Raw genomic sequence first — 23146 nt, 5'->3', positions numbered from 1 at the left:
ACAACTAAAGTGGAGTTAGTCAGACATGGAAATTTTGTAGCTCTGAGTATACTGTAACAAGAAAGTGCTCACCAGATCCAGGTGTAATATTGCCTGGATGAACAAACTCTGGAATTAAATCAAGTGGGTATCCAGAAGTCCAGCTAACTGTTACAGAGCCGTACACTCCTTTTCTGGTTATCACAGCTTCGCCTGTCCCTTCTATAATGTTTGTAAGTTGTAAAATAAGAGACTCAAAGCCAACCTACAGAAACATATAATACATTTTTGTTAGAACAATATGGGAATATCTAGTACTGCATGTATATACTGTATACAGGAGCGGCGCCAGGGTTTTTGCTGCCCTAGGTGGCAGAGCTCCTCCTCTGAGCATTCGGTGGCGCGGGTCCTTCCGCTCCGCGTCTTTGGGGCACTTCGGCGGCGGGTCCCGGAGCGAGTGAAGGACCCGCCGCCGAATTTCCGCCGAAGATCCAGAGCGGAAGGACCCCCCGCCCGCCGCCAAAATGCCGCCCCCCAAATCCTGCCGCCCTAGGCAACTGCCTAGGGTCGCCTAGTGGAAGCGCCGGCCCTGACTGTATATATATATATATAATATATTACAATAGCCATATACGTATTACACATGCATTTACCAAAGATTCTAAATTCCAGATTTCTGAGACTCACTCATAGTTTTGGAAATAGGTAATCAATGTGACTTAGATTTCTGTGTTAAAAGATGCCAAGGTATAGCACATGGTATCTATTCTTCATGGGGGGGGGGAGAGGAGGAAGGCTTCTTAACTCTCTTGGAGAGGAGCTATTATGAGGCGTGTATGCATACATACACAGACAGAAAATAAATGATCACCTGAGCATCTGATGAAAAGAAAGTCAATGCCAAATGACATTGCTCAGCAGATAAATACTTTTCCAGCTATTTGCTTTGTTCTTCAGCTGAAGTTGTGGCTAAAAGGGTTATTCTCACAGTCTGGAAGTGATAACATAAGTGGCATCCATGGGGTAGTAAACAATGGTAAAGGAAAGAACCATGTGAATAAAGTTAAATTATGAATTGAAGGAAGCAAGAGAGAAAAGGGGGTTCAAGATAAGAGATCTAAAAGCATTTAATATTAACATCAGTAGAATTTAAGAGGTAAGACAGTGAGATGCTATTGTCTGTTTCCAGTATATTAAAAAAGGTAATTGAGGTAGACAGTACTTTATTATGGACCGATTCTGCCATTGTTTACTCCCATGTAATCCCACTGAAGTAAGTGAAAGCAGAATTTGGCTCTATATAACTAACATAATACAACAGTGTCAAGCTTTATATTTGCAATGTTAAAGAATGAAAGAAAATCTACCTCTTTTGGTATATGCTGCTTTAAAACTCACTACTTAACCTAAAGACAGAATATTATCTGGACTCAACATTTTTTTCTTAAAATTCTTAATACTTCAGATTTACGAAGACACAGGCATAGACTAACTGCAAACACATCTATTATGGTTCACCAGCTGTTTTCTAATTTCATATAGATAGATAAAACACTTTTTTTAAAAGTGTGTCAAAAGTTAATACATTTAGAAACTGTGTCTCTTGAATTTCTGAGGTGGTACAAAATGTTTATCAGATCCTTGATGTGTACTGTACATGTAACAAGTGGGGATGACTGTCAACCATTAAGCTAACTTTGAACAAATGTTAGCATCACCTAAGTACCCAGGCCTCTAGTAACAGAAGTATTAGGATCTGCCCTCTAGTGGTAATCTTGTTTCACTGCAGCCAGTCTAGTTACCTGTGAATTGGCAGCTTCTTCCTGAATAGACAGAGTAGCTGATTTTGCTCTTCCTAATATTATTTTAGGCACATAATTGGCACTTCCATTGATCAGGCTTGCGTTGGTCAGTTCCAGAGTGAAATTCAAGCCCAGTAAGAGAAACACCTTTAAAGATACAATTTAAATTTTAAAAGCTGCTAATTTTATTCAACTGAAAACAACAATATCAACTGAGTTAAGGAGTTAAGTAACAGAAACTATCTGCAGCTCCTTTAACGATACCATGCACTGAGAATCATTAAAGTGGCAAACAGTTTAACAAAGATCTTCCTCAAAATCATTACACAAAAGTCAATACTGTGAAGGAAGGCCAACAGCAGTTTTACACAATGTAAGCTCTTTGGGGCAAGGATTGTCACTTATTATAGGTTCACAGTATCTAGCACAATGGATCTCTGTAACAGAATGGGAAATGTAGAGAATAGAGTAGGTGAGGCTAGTGTATCTGCAGCTATGCACGTCAACCCACAGATAGGGGCATACAGCAGCTGTGGGGTAAGTGCAGGTCTTGATGATTCAGTCTTCCAGAACTAAGCAGCCTTCTCCAGTAAATAACCCACTCCCAAAAGCATACTTGGGAGAGGATTTGGGCCTACACAACAGAATCTAAAACTGAAAACATGAATGATCACAGAAAGGGATATAAGCAGAAGCTCAGGGATACACACAGCCTTGGTTTTATATTCCATTCTTATACTGAAAACCACATTTTCTTTGAACACAACTGTACATAAATAATACAAAATCCAGAGTATCAAAATTCTCTCTCTCTCGCTCTCTCTCTCTCCAACAGACACTATTCATCACCATTTAATGTCTTATTCAGTGACATTTGTACATATGATGTAGACATAAATTTAAGTAACAAAACACAAGAGAGGTCTATCCAGTTAAAGGACACTACAGACCTGGCTGCTTATTGGCACGCTCTTCACACCAAAGCTGGCACCATCTTTCACCAGCAGACATCCCACTGTATTCTCAGGAGTGATTAGCGGTTCTCGATGATGAGATGAGATTCGGTACTCAACACTCACATCTCCGAATGTCCCAGCATGTCGAGTTATATTCATCTGAATGTGTCGGCTCAAGTCTCTCTCTACCAATACTGACTGCCTATCAGAGTACAAGGCAAACACTCCATGGGGGTCATCGTTTGCTAACACAGTGAATCTCAAAACTCTCTTGTCCTGATCCAAATCTGCTCCTCCTTCCACTGAAAGCAGCTCTACCACATAATTCTCATCTACTTCCGGAACATCATCTGGTAACAGATGAATAATGATCTCCGCTGCACTCTGATTTTCAGCAATGGAGACAGTACCCCTTGTTGCAAGGAAGTCACCTGTAGTATCAGAATCACTACTCAGCTCCCAGTGAACCTGAAATAAGTGAAAAAACATTGTTTACTAACTTGGAACTCTTATACACTCAGGTACACAGAGCATAAGATACAACATTTAACAAGAAAATAGTAATTATTTTATGTAAATATAAAAAATAAATAGGCATAGTAACCTAAAACAGGACCACAATCACCTTCCTTTCTCCCTCTGCTTACCCCCAATGATCTGAATATGGTGGTGGTTGTTTCTGAATATCTTTGTAGGTTCACTTTACAGAATTTCCAGGCCTAACTCCACAGTTTGTTTTTATTGGTCAAAACTCCCCTGCTGTTCTCTCTCTCAAGAGTCCCCCAGAAATTTTTCTCTTAAGAATGACAAAGTACTTAAAAGTACAAAATATGGTCCCTTGAGTACTGCAGACATACAGCATACCAAGTGCACTCCAGGTACATACGAAGTGGGCCAAATGTTCTTTACTGTAGGGTGCACAATTTTTGTTTTGTTTTTTAAAAATCTTTCCCCTCTGTATAGCACTGCAGCCAAATGAGAACAATAGGAAAATGCTTACCTCTCCACCAACATCAGATAGATTTTTAAAAGTAATTTCCACAGATAGTGTCCATTATATACGATAATGGATACTTTTTAAAATGAATACCAAAAAATGATTGCACCAGAAAGGGAGTCCATGATATTATGCTACAAATAGCTTGCTGAATTCTGAAGAACTTCAGGAGGCAATCCCCAACTGATTTAATAACCAGTGTTGATCACTCTTTAAAACACAAGGGCCTAATTCCCCTCTGTTGTATGGCATGCAGTTCTCTGAGAAGATTGGGTGTATGCCGCTCCCTTTTTAAAAAGGTATCACTTTATTCAAAAATGCATTCTACACCATTCTCCTATCATAAGCATAGGAGAAGAGAGAGGGGGAGGACAGTGTCAAAAAATGAGCATGGGTTGCCACATTTTGTCCTATCAATATAGAAATTGGACATGACTTTCTAAAACATGAAATATTAGGGCCAAATCCCTTGCTCAATTATGCCAACTCCAAAGGAAAATACATGAACACTGTAAGCAATCAAAAGACTTTAAGACTGCTCTAAATTGCACCTGCTCTCCTATATGCATTCTAATGGATGAAGACTTCAGATTATATTGTTTTTAAGTAACCCCAAAATGAGAGTAAGAATACCATTATGTTCCCCAGAGTGCCTTGGACTCGTTTGATGAAAAGTGTAATATTCTCTGGCCCTTCCAAGACTGATGGCTCCTCATAGTTCTTACTAGATAATGATTCAGGAGCAAACTGCACAATTCCATTGGGATCACCAAATTTCTGTATCTAGAAAGCAGCAAATAAAATATGGGTCAAGAATATATAATGAACTATCTTATTTATAGACCACTAGGGAACTCAATGACGGATTCAACAACTCACAAATCCATTAGCCCTCCTCCATCCTGATTTCCCCCCCAACAAGTCTGAGAGTACAGTAGCAGCTGAAATGGAGATTGTGTGAATAGAAAAATAAATAGCAGATAGGACCACCATGGGACCAGAATAAAATGGTCTGGTGTCAAGAACAAACACGCAAAACAAACAGGTAGCTACACTAAATCTACATAAGACCAGTTGTTCAATGGAAAAATCCTATGAGTGTCACAAAGAAGGATTAGTGTATTACAGTGGATTATAAATTGAATACAAGTCAGTAATATGATGCTGTCAGGAAAGAGGCAAAGCTCTTGGTTTGCAATAATGGGAGTATGTGTAAACAAAGTCAGGTAATTTACTCTGCTCTGCTCAGCACTGCTTAAAGCAGCACTGGTCAAGCCTCACTCAGCTTCAAACAATACTTTTACAAAAATGACATAAATGATTTGGACAGACTGCAGAGAGCAAAGGAAATGATAAAAAGTTTGGAAAATAAATCTTGTGAAGAGAAGTTAAGGGATCTGAGCGAGTTCTCTTCTGTTGTGCTAGAGCATCAGAAAGAGGACGGGAAACTATTATCCTCTTTAGTCCAGAAGGACAGAACAAGCAGTTTACTGGACTTGCAGTGCAGCAGGCAATATTTAGATTAACTATCGTTGGACTGTATGGCATCTGTAGTGGGATACAGAACACTTCACCTCTAGGTTTCTGATTCTCACCTTTTAGTGTGGTTATTGAAGTGAACTGATTTAATGGATTCAACCCAGCCTCTAGTGAATAGGAGACACAACACATACCAGAATCATAATGGACACTAACTGGCACTGAGTTTACACTCTCAACAGAGGCGCCAGTGATTTAATGGTTTTGGAGACTGAACTCCCCCTTCCTACTGCTAGAGGTGGCCTCTCCAGATCACAGAGGAGGCACACTGGTGGACAGAGCTAGACAAATACTAGAGCTAATTATTCACTGAATAACAACTGGATGAATAATATTCATTGTATGCAAACACAAACACAATATTTAAACAGTTCTATTGACGGGACAGTGTGGAGAAGCTAGTTCGAACACTGCTTGTGATAAACAGAATTCCCAGTAAGTAATTTTTCCCAAATCCAACAGAATATATAATTCAGTACAATTGCTGTGGGCACCTTATCCCACAAACCTCTCAAGGGGCCTTACAATGATAAAATCAAAAAGGCAATTGAAATATATCAAGGACTGAGAAAAAGGACTTTTAATTTGAATCTTTAAAAACGTAATGGTAGCGTGTGCCAGTGCTTAACCTATTTTATTCCATTTCTTGTCCTACTCTCATCTTCATCATAGCTGAACTTGATGGTTGTTAGGCACCTAGGCACTTTAGAAAATTCCAGAGGGGAAAAAAACTCCAAGTGATACTCTCCAGAGAAAAGGGGGATGGATGTAGGAAGAAAGGACTATGATAAACAGAATTATCAGTGACTACTTTTCCCTTATCATATGTCCCTCTTCTTTCATCCTACTGAACAACAGCAATCAGGGACAGTGTATGTCACTTAAAGGGATGCTTGGTGCCCCTAATGACCAACAAATATCAGCCAACAGGAACAGATCCGATTAATAATGCCAGATGACAGTGTCAGGAGATGACCTAACAAATTCCAGAGCTAAATGCTTCTGAGTTCTGAGTCTGTGAAGTTGCCATACTTCAGATAGAATGCCCTGATCATATGCTAATGGACTCCAATATCTTATTGACTGAGCCGCTGTGGTCTCAGTGGCATTCTGTCCTTTGTAGCAACCTTTAAAAAAAGACTTAATTCTTCTGAAACTGGAAGAACAAGATAGGTAAAACTTCAGAGCTTGCTTGTCACCTAGGAAGAGAAGATTCCTCTCCTGCAATGGAGAGATCAGGACACAGTGTAACTAAAACAATACATTCAGTGATATGAGTCTCCAGAATAAGCTTGGGGAGATTCAAAGAACTGTCCTATTTTGAAAAATAATGGCTAATAAGGAGAAAAACAGTCAGCAGGCACAGATCTTTAATTCAGTATGAGCAGGGATGAAGAAGGCATAGATCTTTAACTTCGTGTGAGCAGGGGTTGGGAAGCACACATAGAGGATGTGCATTTCCCTTAGGTAGACATTCCACGCAATCCCATAAAGATGAGGGTAGGACTATATTAAGAGAGTAATTATCTATAGGTCCTGTTGAATGTTGTGCCATGGGAAACACAAGGAGGGGAGTAAACTTTCACGGCACTTCAGACTGGTGGGTAGAAGTTACTGTAAAACTGACAACAAACAAGGTCTTCTGGAGGTAGAGAAAACCATGTCATCCATATTCATCTGTCCACATTGCAAGGCAAAGTTGCAAAAGGAATTCACTGTGGATTAACTTGCAAATATCAGAGGGGTAGCCGTGTTAGTCTGGATCTGTAAAAAGCAACAGAGAGTCCTGTGGCACCTTTAAGACTAACAGATGTATTGGAGCATAAGCTTTCGTGGGTAAATGCATGCGTATTTACCTCATTGCTTCTGTAACACTGTTTCTGGGTAGGACATGAGAAGAGGGAGTTGAATGATAAACTAGGCAATCTGTTAGATTAAATCCAAAAACTCTTCAGAAACAATCCTCAAGGGGAAAAAAGTAACAACAACTTACTATTAGGGTAATGTTGGTAGCCTTGGGGTCTACTTCTGTTTCACCTTTCACAAGGCTCAGCCTAATAATGAAGATCTCCTGAACTTCAACTTCTCCATGAGGGTAGATTTTCAGACTAATAGTTCTCAGACCTCCTTCTCCTTCTCTAAAATAGAATGATCCATTCACAGGGTCACCAATGTCACTGTTCAGGGGGGATAACACCTCCTCTGAATTGGGACCTAAAATGTCCCAATTAACCTGTAAAATATTAGTTTCAAATGTAGAGTTGCGTCAATATAATAACAGCCTCACAACAAAGGGAGAAAGTATCAGTGTAATCCAATTATACTATCATAAGAATTTGTGTATCTGGTATGCGATTATACAGTCCTACTATACTGTTAAGAGAATGAATGGCACACAACATAACTGTAACATTGGACTCTTCTCTCTAATCATAATATTTTCTGAAAATTAACCTAAAGACAGAAAGAAGAGAAACAGTGAAGGGTTATTCTGAATATTACTTTAAAAACAAAACTTCAACATTATGGATCTTAATAAATAGGAAAGAATGGAAACTCTATTTTAAGGACCACACACAGGAAAAAATATGTACATTTTAATATGCGTTATTAACTTTTATTACAATAGAACCCAAAAGGTCTAATCAAGATTAGAACTCTGCCCTGCCACACTTCGTACTAACACACCAGATAACAAAGTCTTTGCCCCAAAGAGCTTGTACTCAAAGCCCTCAAAATCCTGCAAAGACTCGTGTACATACTTAATTTTACACTGCACATAATAAAGCACCTGTATAATTCTTCACAGGATTTGGGGGCTAATTTAACGCAAGACACAGGAAAAGAACATAATAAAAATTAGGAGGGAAAGAGAAAGGAGGACAAGAGTAATATTATTCAGCTATATAGCTACACTGCTTGATAGCTCCAAATCAGTCAGAAGTGGAGTTTTGTGGCTTTTTTGGATGGGGAACGTTTGTTTGGGTTTTAATTATGTAAGTATAAGTAAGTAAATAAAATAGGTCATCCCCGGCAAACATCATGGCGCAATTGGGTCATGAGGTGGGATTTGAAGGAAGAGAGTGCAGACTAGTCATTGGAAAGCATTCCATGTGTAATAGGCAGCACAGAAAAAACGGATGTATTTAAGATAAAATCATATCTCATCATTTGCTGTGATTAAACCAATGCACATTACTTTAAGAGTTTTATTAAGGTAATGTTTAAATGATGGGATCTGAAATATTTAGAAGAAGACGTACACTCACCATTAGAGTAAGCTGTTGTTATAAACATGTATGCTGAAGTAGACAGGGCCTGATCATTCTGTTACACCACTGTAAATGAATGTAACTGAACGAAATGGAATTACACCAGTGTGAAACTGGTATGAGAGAAGAATCAGACACTCGCTATTTATAGTTCCAGAGATAAGTCAACATTAAACCGTTATTCTGCCTCTCAAGAAATGGCAAGGAAAAACAATCTTGAAGTTATGGCATAGGACTGGGAATCAGAAGACATGGAGCCACTTACATGCCACTGCAGCTGCAAGGGGCTGGGGAGAATTCTCTGAACAGGAGTAGCAGGACTGATGTAAGTGGAACAATGCTGCCTCCCTTCACAAGCCCTGATGATTGGAGGCAGGAGGGGAAGTGCTTGGAGTGCTGAATGTTGAAGAGGACACTGGGCTATTGTGCAGCATGTAGGCAGCCCTGGGTAGGTTGCTGTAAGTCTGGGGCTAGATTCTCTTCTAAGTTTTATTCTCAGCTCTTTAACACATTTCCTGTGTGACCTGGGACAAGTCACTTCATTTTTTGACATCTCAATTTTCTGGTCTTCAAGCAGAGGATAAATAAAGAGATAATATCTACTTTACAGTAGTTTTAGTGGGGTCTAAATTCATTCATGTGCATAAAGCGCTTTAAGATCCTCAAATGTAAAGTCCTATGGAAATGCAAAGTAGTAATACATTATTGCTATTATATTTTCAACCTTTGAATTTAATAAAATACATACCTTCCTTCTCTCAACATGATTGTATAGAGTGAAATTATATCTTATTTTTATTGAAAACTACACAAAATGCTTTGAAAGACAAGGCCTACCTGAGTTTCTCCTATCAATCCTCCAGTTCTTTCCAGCACCAAGGACAGTGTCAGCGATGAACTGGGGTTTGGAAGAATAATTCGGCTTTGGTTGAGGAATCGGACAAGTCCATTAGGGGAGTCGCTCTTAGCAATAGTGATTTGGCTCACTAGGTGGAGCCCAAGGACTGCTCCTCCAGTGGCTCCTATCAGCTGGATTTCAAACTGCTCTGCAAACTCCCTGGGTCAAAGAGATCAGAGTCTTTAAAACACTAAAAAACATGGAGTAAAACTAAAAGCTGAAAATCTAGTAAGTTGCCTTGTTGGTTGCATATATGCAATATTTTAAATGTACACGAACCAATGAACGTATTGTTGATTATTCCTTTTCTTTGCATAACACTGAGATCTGAAATAAAGGTAATGCAGTGACGTGGCAACACCAGCATAGGGCTCTCCTAGCTTCCTGTACACTGGAAGCTTCCTGTACACAGAACATTGGTGTGTTCTCTTCAAATCAAAATATAAGCACGTAGCATGCAATGGGCTAAGACTGGATTTCTAAACAATTATAGGTTAACACATGAATAACTAAACAAAGATCCAATACCATTACCTTTCATCATCATCTGTAATACAGACGCTGATAAAACTCCGGTTCTGGCCATGATGAAAGATGACTGAGTTATTATTGACACTGTAGTCAATACTGTTAGGAAGCGCAGAAATACTTCGAGAGAGAAAATCAGCTGTCACATAGCCATGAGTTCCACGCCTTCTCACTATAGGAATCATGATCATTCCAACATCCTCTTCCACTGCAAGAGTAATTCAAAATGAACTACTGCACAATAAGAGTGCATTTTTCAGAGTAGCTTCATAAACAGTACATGTAAATGACCACTTAGACACCCAAAATAGGTGATTATACACTTATGTGCCCATTATACGCACGAATTGCTCAGGCAATTGAGCCAGCTGCTTCTGAAAACTGGCCACAGAGTGACTAACAACATTATAATATATGTAAATGGATTATCCCTTGTTTCCCATAACAGAATTATGTGCACTTTCTTTAATCAAATAGACAGAGAAGCTTTGAACAACATCCAGGTGTCTTATGTTTCTAGGTTATCTGTTTTTTCCCCTCTTAAGCTTTGACACTGATCAAAATACATGCACATTATTTTAAACTTTAATAACTGAATCAATAACAAAGAATACATTGCTATACTCATTTTGATTTGCCAGTTTACAGTTTCCTCAATAGAGGATTTGTAGATTACTTTGTAATGTACAGTATGGTAATTATAGCAACTATTTATGATCGTCAGAGAATATGTAATAGCAAATGCATGCCCAATTAATATGGTGAATGAATAAGATTCAAGGTAGTCTTAAGACACATCTTAAACAATATAAGGCTTTACCAATTAACAACATCTTGAACTGAACTGGACCAATAAGCAGGCGGCTAGCCAGTGGAATGCACAAAAAACTCAGCTGTAATATACTTTAGACTACTTGCTCAACTAAGTAGGGAGGCTGCCACATTTCACACTAGCTGAAGCTTGCAAGGATCTCCAAGAGCAATCTTAAGTAGAGCTTCATATTGCAGTAATCCAATGTGGTGGTGGCAGCAAAGGTGTGGATATTTTCAGAGATTTTACTAATTACTGAAGATATTAAAGGCCAGATTCATCTATGGTGTTCCTCTATTGATTTCTCTGAAGCCATAGCTAGGATTCATTTACCTCAGTATGTCATACAAAAGTACACTATAACGAAATACAAACATTTGACTGTAATACATAAGAAGATAAATAATCATAATAATGGTAATACTTTGCTCTTCTATAATACTTTCCATCTCAGGATCTCAAATGTTTTATAATTGCCATTGAAATAAGCCTCACAACACCTGTTTTAAGTAGGTATTGCAAAATATACCAGACCAGGCACAAAATCTACTTGCCTTTCCTTTTCTATGATGACTGATCATGAAAAATATAATACTATTCCTTTCTCCTTAAAAAAACACTTCCCCCGGGCAGGTGAGTGAATAGACTTTTGCAAAGCTGTATTCATCCTCGCTTACAAAACCTGAGAGCGGGGAATGAAGTTAAATCACTTACCCAAGAACATACATGAATCTTGTGGCAAAGCCAAGAATAGAGCCTTGACTACCAATCCTGTGCTGTAGCTGTAAGCCTATCCTTTAAACTGCAGCATAAATTTAAACATTAACCTACCTTGCAGAGTGATATACCACGGATCAAACTCAATGATGCCCTCTGCATTGTCATTTTTCATTATAATGATGTGAACTGTGGAGATGTTTCCTATCCCAGGGGGCTGGTCCACTTGCAGTCCATTTTCTCTAACAGCAAAATCAAATCCACTTGCAAAAGCATGAGAAGAAAATAAAGATACATTAGCTTTTATAAAAGGAAATGGGCTCAAGATGCCTGTGTGACACTTTGTAGACTCCACAAGTACTTTAGTTCTTTTACAGTTATTGTTACAGCCCTCCCAGCCACACCTTTCAAAAGCAGAACATGTGCAGGACAGGGTTGTTGTTTTTTTCTTCCCTGAAAATGAAAGTCTCTCCATTGTCATGTCTTTCCAATTTTATTTGCAACGAACTTCACAAACCTTTGGGAAGTACAGAAACAGTAACGTGATTGTTCTGTGAGAAGAAAAAGTTACTCACCTTGCAGTAACTGAGGTTCTTCAAGATGTGTGTCCCTGTGGGTGCTCCACTCCAGGTGACGGTGCATCCCGGCGCCATTGATTGGAGTTCTTCGGTAGCAGTGCCTGGTCAGGACACATGCACTCAGTTGGTGTCTCGCGGTCTCGTTAGAATCTGCCTGAGTGCATGCGTCCCGCACCCCCATCAGTTCCTTCTCTACCGTGGAGAAATCATACTAGGACTCCAAAGTAGAGGGTAGGAGGGCGGGGAGTGGAGCACCCACAGGGACACACATCTCGAAGAACCTCAGTTACTGCAAGGTGAGTAACTTTCTCTTCTCCTTCGAGTGCTGTCCCTCTGGGTGCTCCATTCTAGGTGAATGTGGAGCAGTACCCACTATGGTTGGTGGGACTTTGGAGATATGGCAGTGAGTACTGTAGAGAGTACTGTATGACCTACTATGGTGTCTGCCGTGGTATCCTGCGTGATAGTATAGTGTTTGGCAAATGTGTGTTCAGATGACCATGTAGCCACTTTACAGATGTCAGGAATAGGTACGTTATGTAGGAAGGCAACGGATGTCGACATGGCTCAAGTGGAATGAGTTCTAATGCCTTCGGGCAGTTGAATATTTTGGATGTGCTAACAGGATCTGATGCAGTCAGAGATCCACTTGGACAGGCATTGCCTAGAGATAGCCGTACCTTTCGATCTTTCAGTAATGGAGACAAAGAGAAGCAGGGACTTACGAAATGGTTTAGTCCTGTCTAAATAAAAGGCGATTGCTCGCCTGACGTCGAGAGTATGCAGAGTTGCCTCGTGCGGAGTCTTGTGAGGTTTGGGATAGAAAGTAGGTAAGTATTTCAGTTGGTTAAGGTGCAAGGTGGACACCACCTGAGGGAGAAACTTAGGATGTGGTCTCAGGGTGACTTTGTATTTGGAGAGGATTGTGTAGGGAGGATAGGCCATCAGGGCGCTTATTTCTCCTACTCTCCTTGCTGACGTTATTGCAACTAAGAAAGATACCTTCATGGACATATGAAGAAGAGAGGAGGTAGCCAAGGGCTCAAATGGAGATTTCATGAAACCGCGAAGAACAAGGTTAAGATTTCATGTAGCTGCTGTTGGATAAATTTCCGGGTAGAGATTTTGTAGGCCCGTGAGAAAACATTTTATGGTGGGGTGGGTAAAGAGTGAGTAGCCTTCTAACAAGTCATGGAAGGTGGTAAGTGCCGCCAGGTGTACTTTGATGGAGCTGAGCGAGAGTCCATCCTGTTTCAATTTTAGAAGGTAGTCTAAGATGTTAGGGAGGGTTACCGTATGGGGTGTTAAGTGATTATGTGAGCACCAGAGGGAGAAACGTTTCCACTTTTGCAGGTAAGTTTTACGAGTGGAGTCTTTTCTACTGTGCAGGAGGACGTATCGAACTTGCTCGGAATAAGCTAGTTCGTGGGTTTGGAACCATGAAGGAACTACACAGTCAGGTGGAGCTTCTGGACCTGAGGGTGAAGAACCCGTCCGTTGTCCTGGGAAAGCAGATCTGATCTGCTGGGGAGAGTCCATGGATGACAGGAGGACATGCGGAGTAGGTATGGATACCACGTCTGTCTCGGCCAAGCCGGGGCAATAAGTATGACCCGGGCCTTGTCGTCTCTGATCTTGCGAAGAACCCTGTGTAGCAGAGGGATTGGTGGGAAGGCATACAGGAGAGAGTTGTTCCATAGGATGAGGAACGCGTCTCCTAGGGATGCAGTCCCGAGTCCTGCTCTGGAACAAAATAGACAACATTTGCGATTTTGGGTTGTGGAAAAGAGGTCTATTGACGGGGTGCCCCAGAGGGAGAAGAGCTGTTGAAGTAATGCGGGGTGCAGTTCCCATTCGTGTTCTGTCAAGAAGTGCCTGCTGAGTGCATTGGCAGTAGTATTGTGGCAGTCAGGTAGGTACAAAGCAATGCGCTGTCAATACAGAGGGTAAGGATCTCGCAGGAGACCCTTTACCCTTGTTAAAGTCTCTCCTCGGAGACTGTTGTGCTTTTTGCCTCTGCTCCTGAGAGGTTGAAGCCATGCTCCCCATTGGTTCAGATCTGGTCGGGAAGTGTGAGGGAGAGGGTTTCACTTTCCCTGTCTCCGAAGGCGGCTGCAGAGATTTTTCCATTAATAGAATTTTAAGCCGCAGGTCCCTGTCGCGACAAGCCCTGGTCTTGAGGCTTATACAGTGGAGGCACCTTGCGGGGACGTGTGTTTCACTGAGGCACTTCACACCGTGTGAGTGTCCATCAGACCTTGGCATGGACTACTGACAGGAAACACACTTCTTAAATCCTGAAGCCCCTGGCATTATGAATTAGAAATTGCAGAGGAGAGTGTGTCAGCAGGAGACAAGCTTGAGGCAAAAAGTTTTTTATTTTTTTTTTTTAACTAAGTAACTAAACGATGTAACTATTCTAAAGGAAGGGAAACAACTGGGATGTTACTAACAACTATTCCTATGTTCTTTGCAACTATTTCCTAGAGAGACCAGGGAAGAGAATCAGCACTGCCTCAAGTCCTGTCTTCAACCGAGGATGGTTGAGAAGGAACTGAGGGGGGGCACGGGATACGTGCGCTCAGGCAGATTCTAACGAGACCGCAAGACACCAGCTGAGTGCGTGCGTCCCTACCAGGTACTGCTACCGAAGATCTCCAATCAACGACACCGGGACGCACTATCACCTAGAATGGAACACCCACAGGGACAGCACTCGAAGACCAGACAGTGACAAAACTATCTATTAATGAGACTACACCCCACGAGATAAACCCTAAAGCCCTGAATCTACAAAGGCTCAAGTGTGGACTGTTGATGCTTGTGCTGTCACCCATTGTTGGTGCATAGCTTCTGTGAGACACTGTTATCATAATGATCTGCACTTGTGGATCCCTTTTGGGATCAGGGCCTAAGATTAGCATGCCCAGTATGGACACCAGTAGTAGATATGATCAGCATTTTCCTGCAGAAGAATAAGATGAAAATTGTACAGTGCCAAAATTACAGAGTATTGACAAGACAAAATTTAGTTCTATACCAAGAAATTCAGTACAGTTGGCAGGTATGCACTGAGTGACAGAGGTCAAATTTAAATCAGAGGTTGGAGGGGCAAAGCTGTATGGAAAAAAATTATCAGTTACTGCAGGATTTGAAAGGAGTGATGAATGTATGGGATTTGCCCACAGAGAAAGCATTCTTCACAGGCATTTTACGTTTCCATCAGCAAACTTCTTCCCAACTAGAAGAAAGGCTCTGAGGACTGAGCCTTGGAAACTCAGAGCTAAAGAAATTATGAAATCTATTCAAAAATTAAACTTGCTCCTTCCCAGGGTCATACTTAGGGCACTGTACCAAATATACTACATTTTACTTATTTACAGGAAATAGACTAAGTTTTCAGATAGTCATGATGGCTCATGGGAATTTTAATGCAATCAGTCATTCAACAACAAGACATCCCATTAGTTCATTAGATATCTGGGTGCTTTCAAAAGATAAGGGAGGACCCAGGTGGCATAAGGACACTCATTGAAGTTTGATGGGGGTGTGGGTTGTATTTACTTTAGTCTTGGACTTCACCATTGTATCATTTTGTCAGCTGGGAGAGGAGTGTTGCAAGTCCAAATGTCTTCGTGTATTGTTTTGTCATAAAAAGCTTAAAATTACAAAATAGTTTATTTCATAAGCTTTAATCTGAGGTTCTTATATAGTAATATAACATACCAAAAGTAGATTTCTAGATTGGGATGAAACAATCTTTGGTTCTTAGTTGTAGGCAGGATTGTATCTAATTTATTTATACTTTTTCAATCAACAGTAAAGAAATGATGGACTATTTCTGCTAAGATTATAAAGAAATCTCTTTTTTGCCATTTTCTCAAAAATATCCCCATATTATATTAGAGATGTTCATACTTCCCCAAGTTACAATTTTGTAGTTTACAAACTATTTTCTCCCTTTCAGTATATTAGATTAAATTATTTCTTGCTTCTTCAGAGGTCTGCACCATTTATCACCCATTCTATAAACTTAACCCCAACTGAATAAGCACATGTCACCTTCCAACAGGATATTCCATTTCCCTCACTATGTAAATCTCTACACCATTTTCTTCTGCACCTCTCTGGAACATCCAAAAAGAAATAGCTATTAAATTTCTACCAATACCTACTGAGTCCTCACTTTAATCATCAATCAGTAATTTATTGATGTAATAAATGTTGGAAAAATGAGTGTGTCCCTCTATTTATATTTGATCCAAATCTCTATTATTACACTGCTAGAAAATCAGCTACTAAATCAGAGCAGGAATCAGGGACTTTACTGCAGTGAGGTAAGATTCCATATACATAGTTCACTTTTGCCCTGTAACTAATCTTTTCCTCTGCAGCGAAATATATCGTTACCTTCCCTGGAGCTCTACTTTGGTAATTGTTACTGAAAATTCTTCAGGACCTTCAGGAAAGTCATCATCATGGATTTCAACTGAAATCCTTTTAGTAGTCTCATTTGGCTCAAACACAAGCTCCCCTGACAAGGAAGTGAAATCCATGCTCTCGTCTGCAGTTCCATTTAATGTCCAATACCAGAGTTGCACTTGACCATAATACCCACTGGAACGGACAATAGTGATGTTAACCTGATGGAGACAAAAAGCTTAGTTTTAACTTTTTACCTTTATTTTTGTGTTATATATGCTTCTAAGAACACTACTCTACAGACATCACATCAATTAGTTTTACTAAATAAAACCATTAAATAAAATAAATACAGATTAAATACAGAAACTGAATTAATCCCACAACTCAGAAGATGCCAGCCACTTCAAAAATCTCTCAAAGCCCACCACACAGAATCACACATTACACTGTATTACACACATGCAGAAATAAAGTCTCAGCTATTTATTTTTAGGAAATTGTCATCCACTGTTCATAGATAACTACAGTTACCAAAAGCATTAAAAATTCACATTTCAGATTAATTCTTCCATTTTTAATGATTTTAGTCTTTTAACTCAATACCCATTTTTCTTCCTCTGCTGTCTGCAGATTTTCCTGGGAAAATGCAAACTGCCCATAGGGGAAGTCACTAGCAACCATGGTGATATTTGCTATGCTAGTAGACTCATTTATGACTCCTCCATCACTGACTCCAGATAGATGAAACTGGTAGTAACTCTTCTCTTCAGGAAGGTTATCATCTATAGCCTACAGAAAACAAACAAATAAAGCTGAAAGGATTTAAAACATTTACAATGTGAGCGCTACTATTAATTGCTAACAAAAAGAGAGTACTGGAATAACCAATGCTATAGATCTCTCTCACACCTGTATTAGTACACCAGCTGCAGACTGCCTATCTCGCATCGTCAAGGTCCCCGATATCTCAGCAAATTCCTTCTGTAGAGGGGGCGTTATATTCCAGTACACAGTGACCTCCCCAAAAATCCCCGGGCCACGTACTAGGCTGTAAGTAAAAACATATACACACATTGATGGGTTTCCTATACATGTTTTATTTCATCTGTGCAAGAGATGGCTGGTACTCTGCCTAGGTTGTTATGAATGTGTGACTCAGCCAAGTATTATCAGCCTCACTGAAGCTTGAATTTAATATAGCAGGTCACTGTTACAATCCTGACAATTTTATCTCTGCAAGTAGATAATGTTATTGTAGTATTTGCAGTATTGCCTATACTCAGCTTCCCTGGTGTTGGGAGGGGATCGTTGGCTACCTTTTTAGGATAGCTCTTTACCTGCTTTGCAGTAGCACAAAGCAGGCAGAGCCAAGGCTGAAAATTGAGTTCTCTGGGTTCAGCTGTGGCTTTTAGGAAGCCGAGAAGTACAATGGAAGGGGAAAAAAGAGTGGGAGCAACCTGTAGGAATTTTGCCTTTGTAAGGGATTAAAGCCTCCAAGGTGCTGGAAGACTCTACAGAGAGTTAAGTTACTTACTGCTCCTTTAAAAACCTGGAGACAGCACTTCTCCCACTACAGTTAACCTGGCAAACTGCAGGGCAGGGTAAGATTATGGTTTTGTCAACATAACCTCTCTGGGACTGCCAATGCTACAGGCAGCACTAGCTTGCTCTTTGAGGGTTGCAGCAAAATACTCTTTCCTCATAAGTGTTCTAGAAGGAGGGGGGCAATGCCACCTGTGCCTTTCCCACCACCAGAACACCCACAGTGGAATGGTCATAATTTGGCATTCTGTGTTCTGGTGCTTAGTTATAAAACTCAATGAAATCATTATGCTTTGCTTCAATTCAAAACCCAGGTCACTCTGTCGCTTTAAACACCTGTAGACACAGCCAAAAACTGAGGCACAATTGTGGAGTGGATTTCTTCCAGTCCCTAAGAACCTTGCAGGGGCTTTGATTGCCATACAAGCTCTTCCTTTTAATGCATTTCATCACATGCATTCCTGAAAGACCCTCCTGAGCGCCAGGGGTTGATAGCATTTGAAACTCACATATATTTTGCAATTCCTTTGAAAATAAATGGCTATTGACCTGATTTTCAGAAGTGGTGAACACCAGCAGCTCCCAGACTTCTGTGGGAAATGTGGATGCTCAGCACCAATGGAAGTCAGGCAATTGTCCTCCACTCTTTTTGTACTAAAGGAAATGTGTACTCACAATATGGGCAGAGAAATCATTGATGCACCTACCTAATAAAAGCAGTTCCGTTATATTTTCCTGAGGGTTCCCCAATGAGAATATGGTTGGAAGATGGAGCTATCCCAACCACCCCAGAAGCTCCTTGATCCCCCAGAATAATGATGGTTGCCAGACCTATGAAGAGAGGCAGAAAATACATTCAAGTTAGTACACAAGATTATAGCAAGAACAGAAACATTAATGAAAATAACTTGCACATAATACTTAGCCCTTTTAAACACTTTACAAATACTTTATTAACTAATATGTAAAACACCATGCTAGCAAAATGCTGTTTTATCTTTGTTTTGCAAATGGGAAAACTGATTCAGGTAGCCTGATTCTGATCTCACCTTACACTGGTTCTATACAGGTACACCTCCACTACCAGTGTTCTCTCTAAGCTGCGCACCTGCGCGGCCGTGCAGCACTACATCAAGTGCTGCACACTTGATTATTACAGCCACACAGGCGCACACATCCTCAGTGATGGCGGGAGGGCAGCGCCCAGGAGTGGGGTGGAGCTGGAGAACAGTGGTGGGGGCACCTCTGGAGTGGGGAGTGAGGCTGCCAGGGCCGGGTAGCTGGAGGGGAACCAGGCAGTGGGGAGCCCCGGACATCCCTGCTCGTGGGGAGGGGGCAGTGGTGGGGGCACTTCTTCCCACAGCGCTGGGTGGGCCCCCATCCCCGCCCCACCCCGGGACTCATGGGGCCACAGCACAATACCCTGCACTCTGATTTTTGCATAACACGCTCCCCATCCTCCTCCTCTGGGCCGTGCTGCGTTGCCGGGATGGGGATGATCTTCTCTCCTGGGCCCCCCGCTCCTCACTGGGAAGGAACTGGTGAGAGCAGAGGCTTGTGAATGGCTGCAAAGCGGCTGGGAGTTCAGGGAGGTAACAAACGGACCAGGAGACAAGCAACTGAGCTGCCCAGGCTGTGCTTAGCACAGCTGCATCCCCAAGTGAATAGCACAAGCAACTTCTGGGTCTGCTTCAACACACTGGGCAGGCGTATGATTGGCACACAGGAGGGAACCCGAACTGGGAAACCTGGGCTCAGGGGTATTGAGACTGGGGAAAGAGTGGGTAACTTCTCTGGGCACAAGAGCATGGGTCTGATTCTGGGCTACTGATGCTGTTTGCAGTCTGCAGAAGTTGAGAGAGGGCACTGAAATAGCTAGGTATGATTTTTTTTAACGTACAATTCTAATTGCACTTCAGCTCTGCACACCGCATTGCTCCCTCTACCCCCTTTCCTTCTTTCCTTCATTTTTTAAAGCTCATGCAATTCCTTAGAGAGACATCCCAGTTGTTATCAAGTACTTTTAAAAAAATGTTTCTATAAATCTATCAGGAGTTCGGCTGCAACGTAGTCCAAAAAAGAAATGATTAATCAACTGTTGCTTTTCCAAAAAAACAGCAGTTATTTTCTGTGTAGATTTTAGTGGCACAAGTCTGTGCTTTTTAAAATCATGTAATTCATTTGTTTTTTTTAAAGATGAAGAATTAAAAGAAAAAAAACCCTGAAGATGTCCTTTGCTGTATAGTTGCAAGTTTCCACTTGGAAACTAATTAAGGGCTACGTGTAGATAATCTTCAAGAGTCTAGATAAACAACTTGCACATCCAAAGAAAGTGGTTTCTTATGAATTTTGCAGGGGAAGCCTGATCTTTGTTGGTACGTACATTGTTTGATTTTGAATCTTTAAACTTTGCTCAAAACTTCCTAAATAAAGGGCTTTGGTATTAATCTATTTGGGTCTATTTGTATGCTAACTCCTGCTCCCATTGCAAAAACTCCCATGAACTTTGATGTGTTGGATAAGTTGGCAAATGTTGACCATCAGTTCAATATGTAGAGATAGCGACCCAGTGAGATAATGTAACAATCAATGCTGCATTTCTGTAAGCTCCATGTAGTTTCACAATCCACTATGTTAGAATCAGGTAATTTTCTCTTTTTGAATATAAATGTACTATGTATTTTTTAATATGAGGAGAACACTAATGCTGTATGTCAGGGATCAGCAACCTGTAGCCCGCGGCCCGCCAGGGTAAGCACCCCGGTGGGCCAGGCCGGTTTGTTTACCTGCCGCATCCGCAGTTTCGGCCGCTCCAGGCCAATGCACACACAATCATTAGGTGGGAATAATGTGACAGAACTGGATGTAAATTCAACTAGACTGTAAAGCCAATAGATTTGCTCTCTTCCTGAATCAGGAGGGAAGCCAGCACATCCCTCGGCCCGCGCCGCTTCCCACAGCCCCCATTGGCCTGGAGCGGCGAACCGCGGCCAGTGGGAGCCGCGATCGGCCGAACCTGCAGACGCGGCAGGTAAACAAACTGGCCCAGCCCACCAGGGTGCTTACCCTGGTAGGCCGCATGCCGAAGGTTGCCAATCCCTGGTGTATGTACTGCTGTTAATACTGGAGTAATTCCCTTTCAAAAATATGCTGTGTGTGTGTAACTCACTTTAAAGAAGATTAATAGGGATTCTAATTTTCACATTGCATGCATTGCTAGCAGGTTTCAGCTATGAAGCTTGTACATAAAGCTTTGGATTTTGTTTGCAGATTTCACATTAAAAGAATACTGTGTACAAATACTTCACTGCACAATTATACTCCAGATGTTTTGTTTTCAAAATGACAGATTGAACATTTGATGTTTCCAGACAGCATGTGGAGTGAATTTTTAAATTTGTTGAACTTGAAGGTGACAATCCAGGTTTAAATATGCTGGTAATTGTAGATTTTTTAAAGTATTCACCTCTAGGGCCAAATTCTGCCATTGTTAGTTAAGCAAAACTCCCATGTGCTTTCTGTTCAAGTGACAAGCACAGACTTTTGCCCTTGTTTAAATTGCTGCCTTACCATTAATGAAAAAAAATGTTTGGGTTAAACTATACTATATAATATGTGAGGGTGATTTATATCTAGGTTTTTTGTTTCTACTGGTGGCGCACATCTGGTGCAGATTACATTGATAGTGGTGCACATAACAAAATTCATTCCGCATGTGGATGGAAAAAATTAGAGGGAACATTGTAACCGGGATCAGAAACAAACCCAAGGCATGAAATCAGTGAAATAAATGGAAGTTTTGCCATTAGCTTGAATGTGGCCAGGATTTCAAACAAATAGCTTAAGTGACTTTCCCAAGACACAGGATGAGTTAGAAAATTGCAAGATTCCATTACACGTAGTTACTACATGTAACTGAGTACCGGGGGAGAATGCTATATTTTAAATGAGTTTTCTACATCACACATTTAAAAATTGTCACAATTGTGAATTATAAATCAGAATTTAGGACAAAATTCTGCCCTTGACTAGACAGAAAGCTATAGCCTTCATTAGGAGTTCAATGTGGAGACTATTTGGCTTACAGAACTTGTATTCCTTTACCTTGCACTTCTTAACATTTTCAATTTTTGATTTTCAAAAGCTTCCAGTTACTTAGGCACTTTTAACACTTAATTATTTTATATAGCCACAATTTTTATATGCCCACAATTAATTTAGGTGAAAAACTATGATCTCAAAAATGTCCCCTAATGATTTTTTTCCCAGTAAATCAAGAGCTAGTTAGTAAAACAATTTTCAGGAGGACTGAGAATTTCAAAATGTGATCAGCTAGCTATACACATTCATACAAAATAGATATTTCAAAACAAAAATCTAGCATAAAAAGGCCTCCTGGAATTATAATTGGAAGCTGCCTCATATGATGAAATAGCAAATTATTTCCTTACCGTTTATCGGGGATATCTCTGCATTATCAGTAGACACCAGCTGAATGGTATACATTTCATTCCCCTCCAGTAGGCCATCTTGTATCGCTCGTAAAACAATTGTCTTCTGGGATTCAGTCTGAATCAGAAAGAGAAGGAAAATGAGTTAGGCTGATATTTTTCAAGTGAGATCAATCAGAGTGGCTGATGATCCAAGGAGCTGAGTGTCTTAATTTCTACTGACGTGAAAGCGGGTTAAGAAGAGTACAGCACTTGGCACATTCGACAGAATTGACAAGTTCTGCAGAAGCATGGCGATTCCGATTAAACTTCCTATGGAAACCAGGCAGGCTTGCTACCCCACCTGGTTTCCTGCCAGCCTGCCTAGCTCTCCAGGATCCTCAGCTCCCCTGCAGCCAACATGGTGGGCTGCCAGGATGCCTGGTTCTCTGGCTCCCCTACAGCCCACCTACTGTCCAGAACCCTAGACTGCCTCCCCTCATGGGCTGGCAGGTTGTGTCTTCCCCAGGTGGCTGCCTCCTCAGCTCCCCAGGCTACAGGACTTCCCACGCTGACTGGCTCTCTGGGCAGCCTGGCAGCCCAATCCTGAGAGACCATTAGGTGGGCTGCCGTGGAGCTAGAGATTATGTTTCATTTCAGAAATGCCAAAAT

At 40.9% G+C, this 23146-nt stretch overlaps 1 protein-coding gene across 1 annotated transcript in view; it reads right to left on the bottom strand.

The window, feature by feature from the left end:
- ADGRV1 (adhesion G protein-coupled receptor V1) overlaps positions 1-23146 on the bottom strand; it is a 444841-nt gene that overhangs the window by 258710 nt on the left and 162985 nt on the right. The window contains exons 62-74 of the mRNA XM_065406543.1: positions 22496-22613; positions 18752-18875; positions 17412-17550; positions 17106-17291; positions 16488-16720; positions 11614-11762; positions 9978-10179; positions 9383-9602; positions 7267-7506; positions 4368-4517; positions 2732-3205; positions 1782-1928; positions 73-244 (exon numbers count right to left, since the gene is read on the bottom strand). Coding sequence (XP_065262615.1) covers positions 73-244; positions 1782-1928; positions 2732-3205; positions 4368-4517; positions 7267-7506; positions 9383-9602; positions 9978-10179; positions 11614-11762; positions 16488-16720; positions 17106-17291; positions 17412-17550; positions 18752-18875; positions 22496-22613 — 2554 coding nt within the window. The remainder of the gene's footprint in view (positions 1-72; positions 245-1781; positions 1929-2731; positions 3206-4367; positions 4518-7266; positions 7507-9382; positions 9603-9977; positions 10180-11613; positions 11763-16487; positions 16721-17105; positions 17292-17411; positions 17551-18751; positions 18876-22495; positions 22614-23146) is intronic.

Source organism: Emys orbicularis, chromosome 6, assembly GCF_028017835.1.
Source record: "Emys orbicularis isolate rEmyOrb1 chromosome 6, rEmyOrb1.hap1, whole genome shotgun sequence".
Taxonomy (NCBI): domain Eukaryota; kingdom Metazoa; phylum Chordata; order Testudines; family Emydidae; genus Emys; species Emys orbicularis.
The sequence above is the reverse complement of the archived record's forward strand: the minus strand, read 5'-3'. Positions and strand labels throughout refer to the sequence as shown.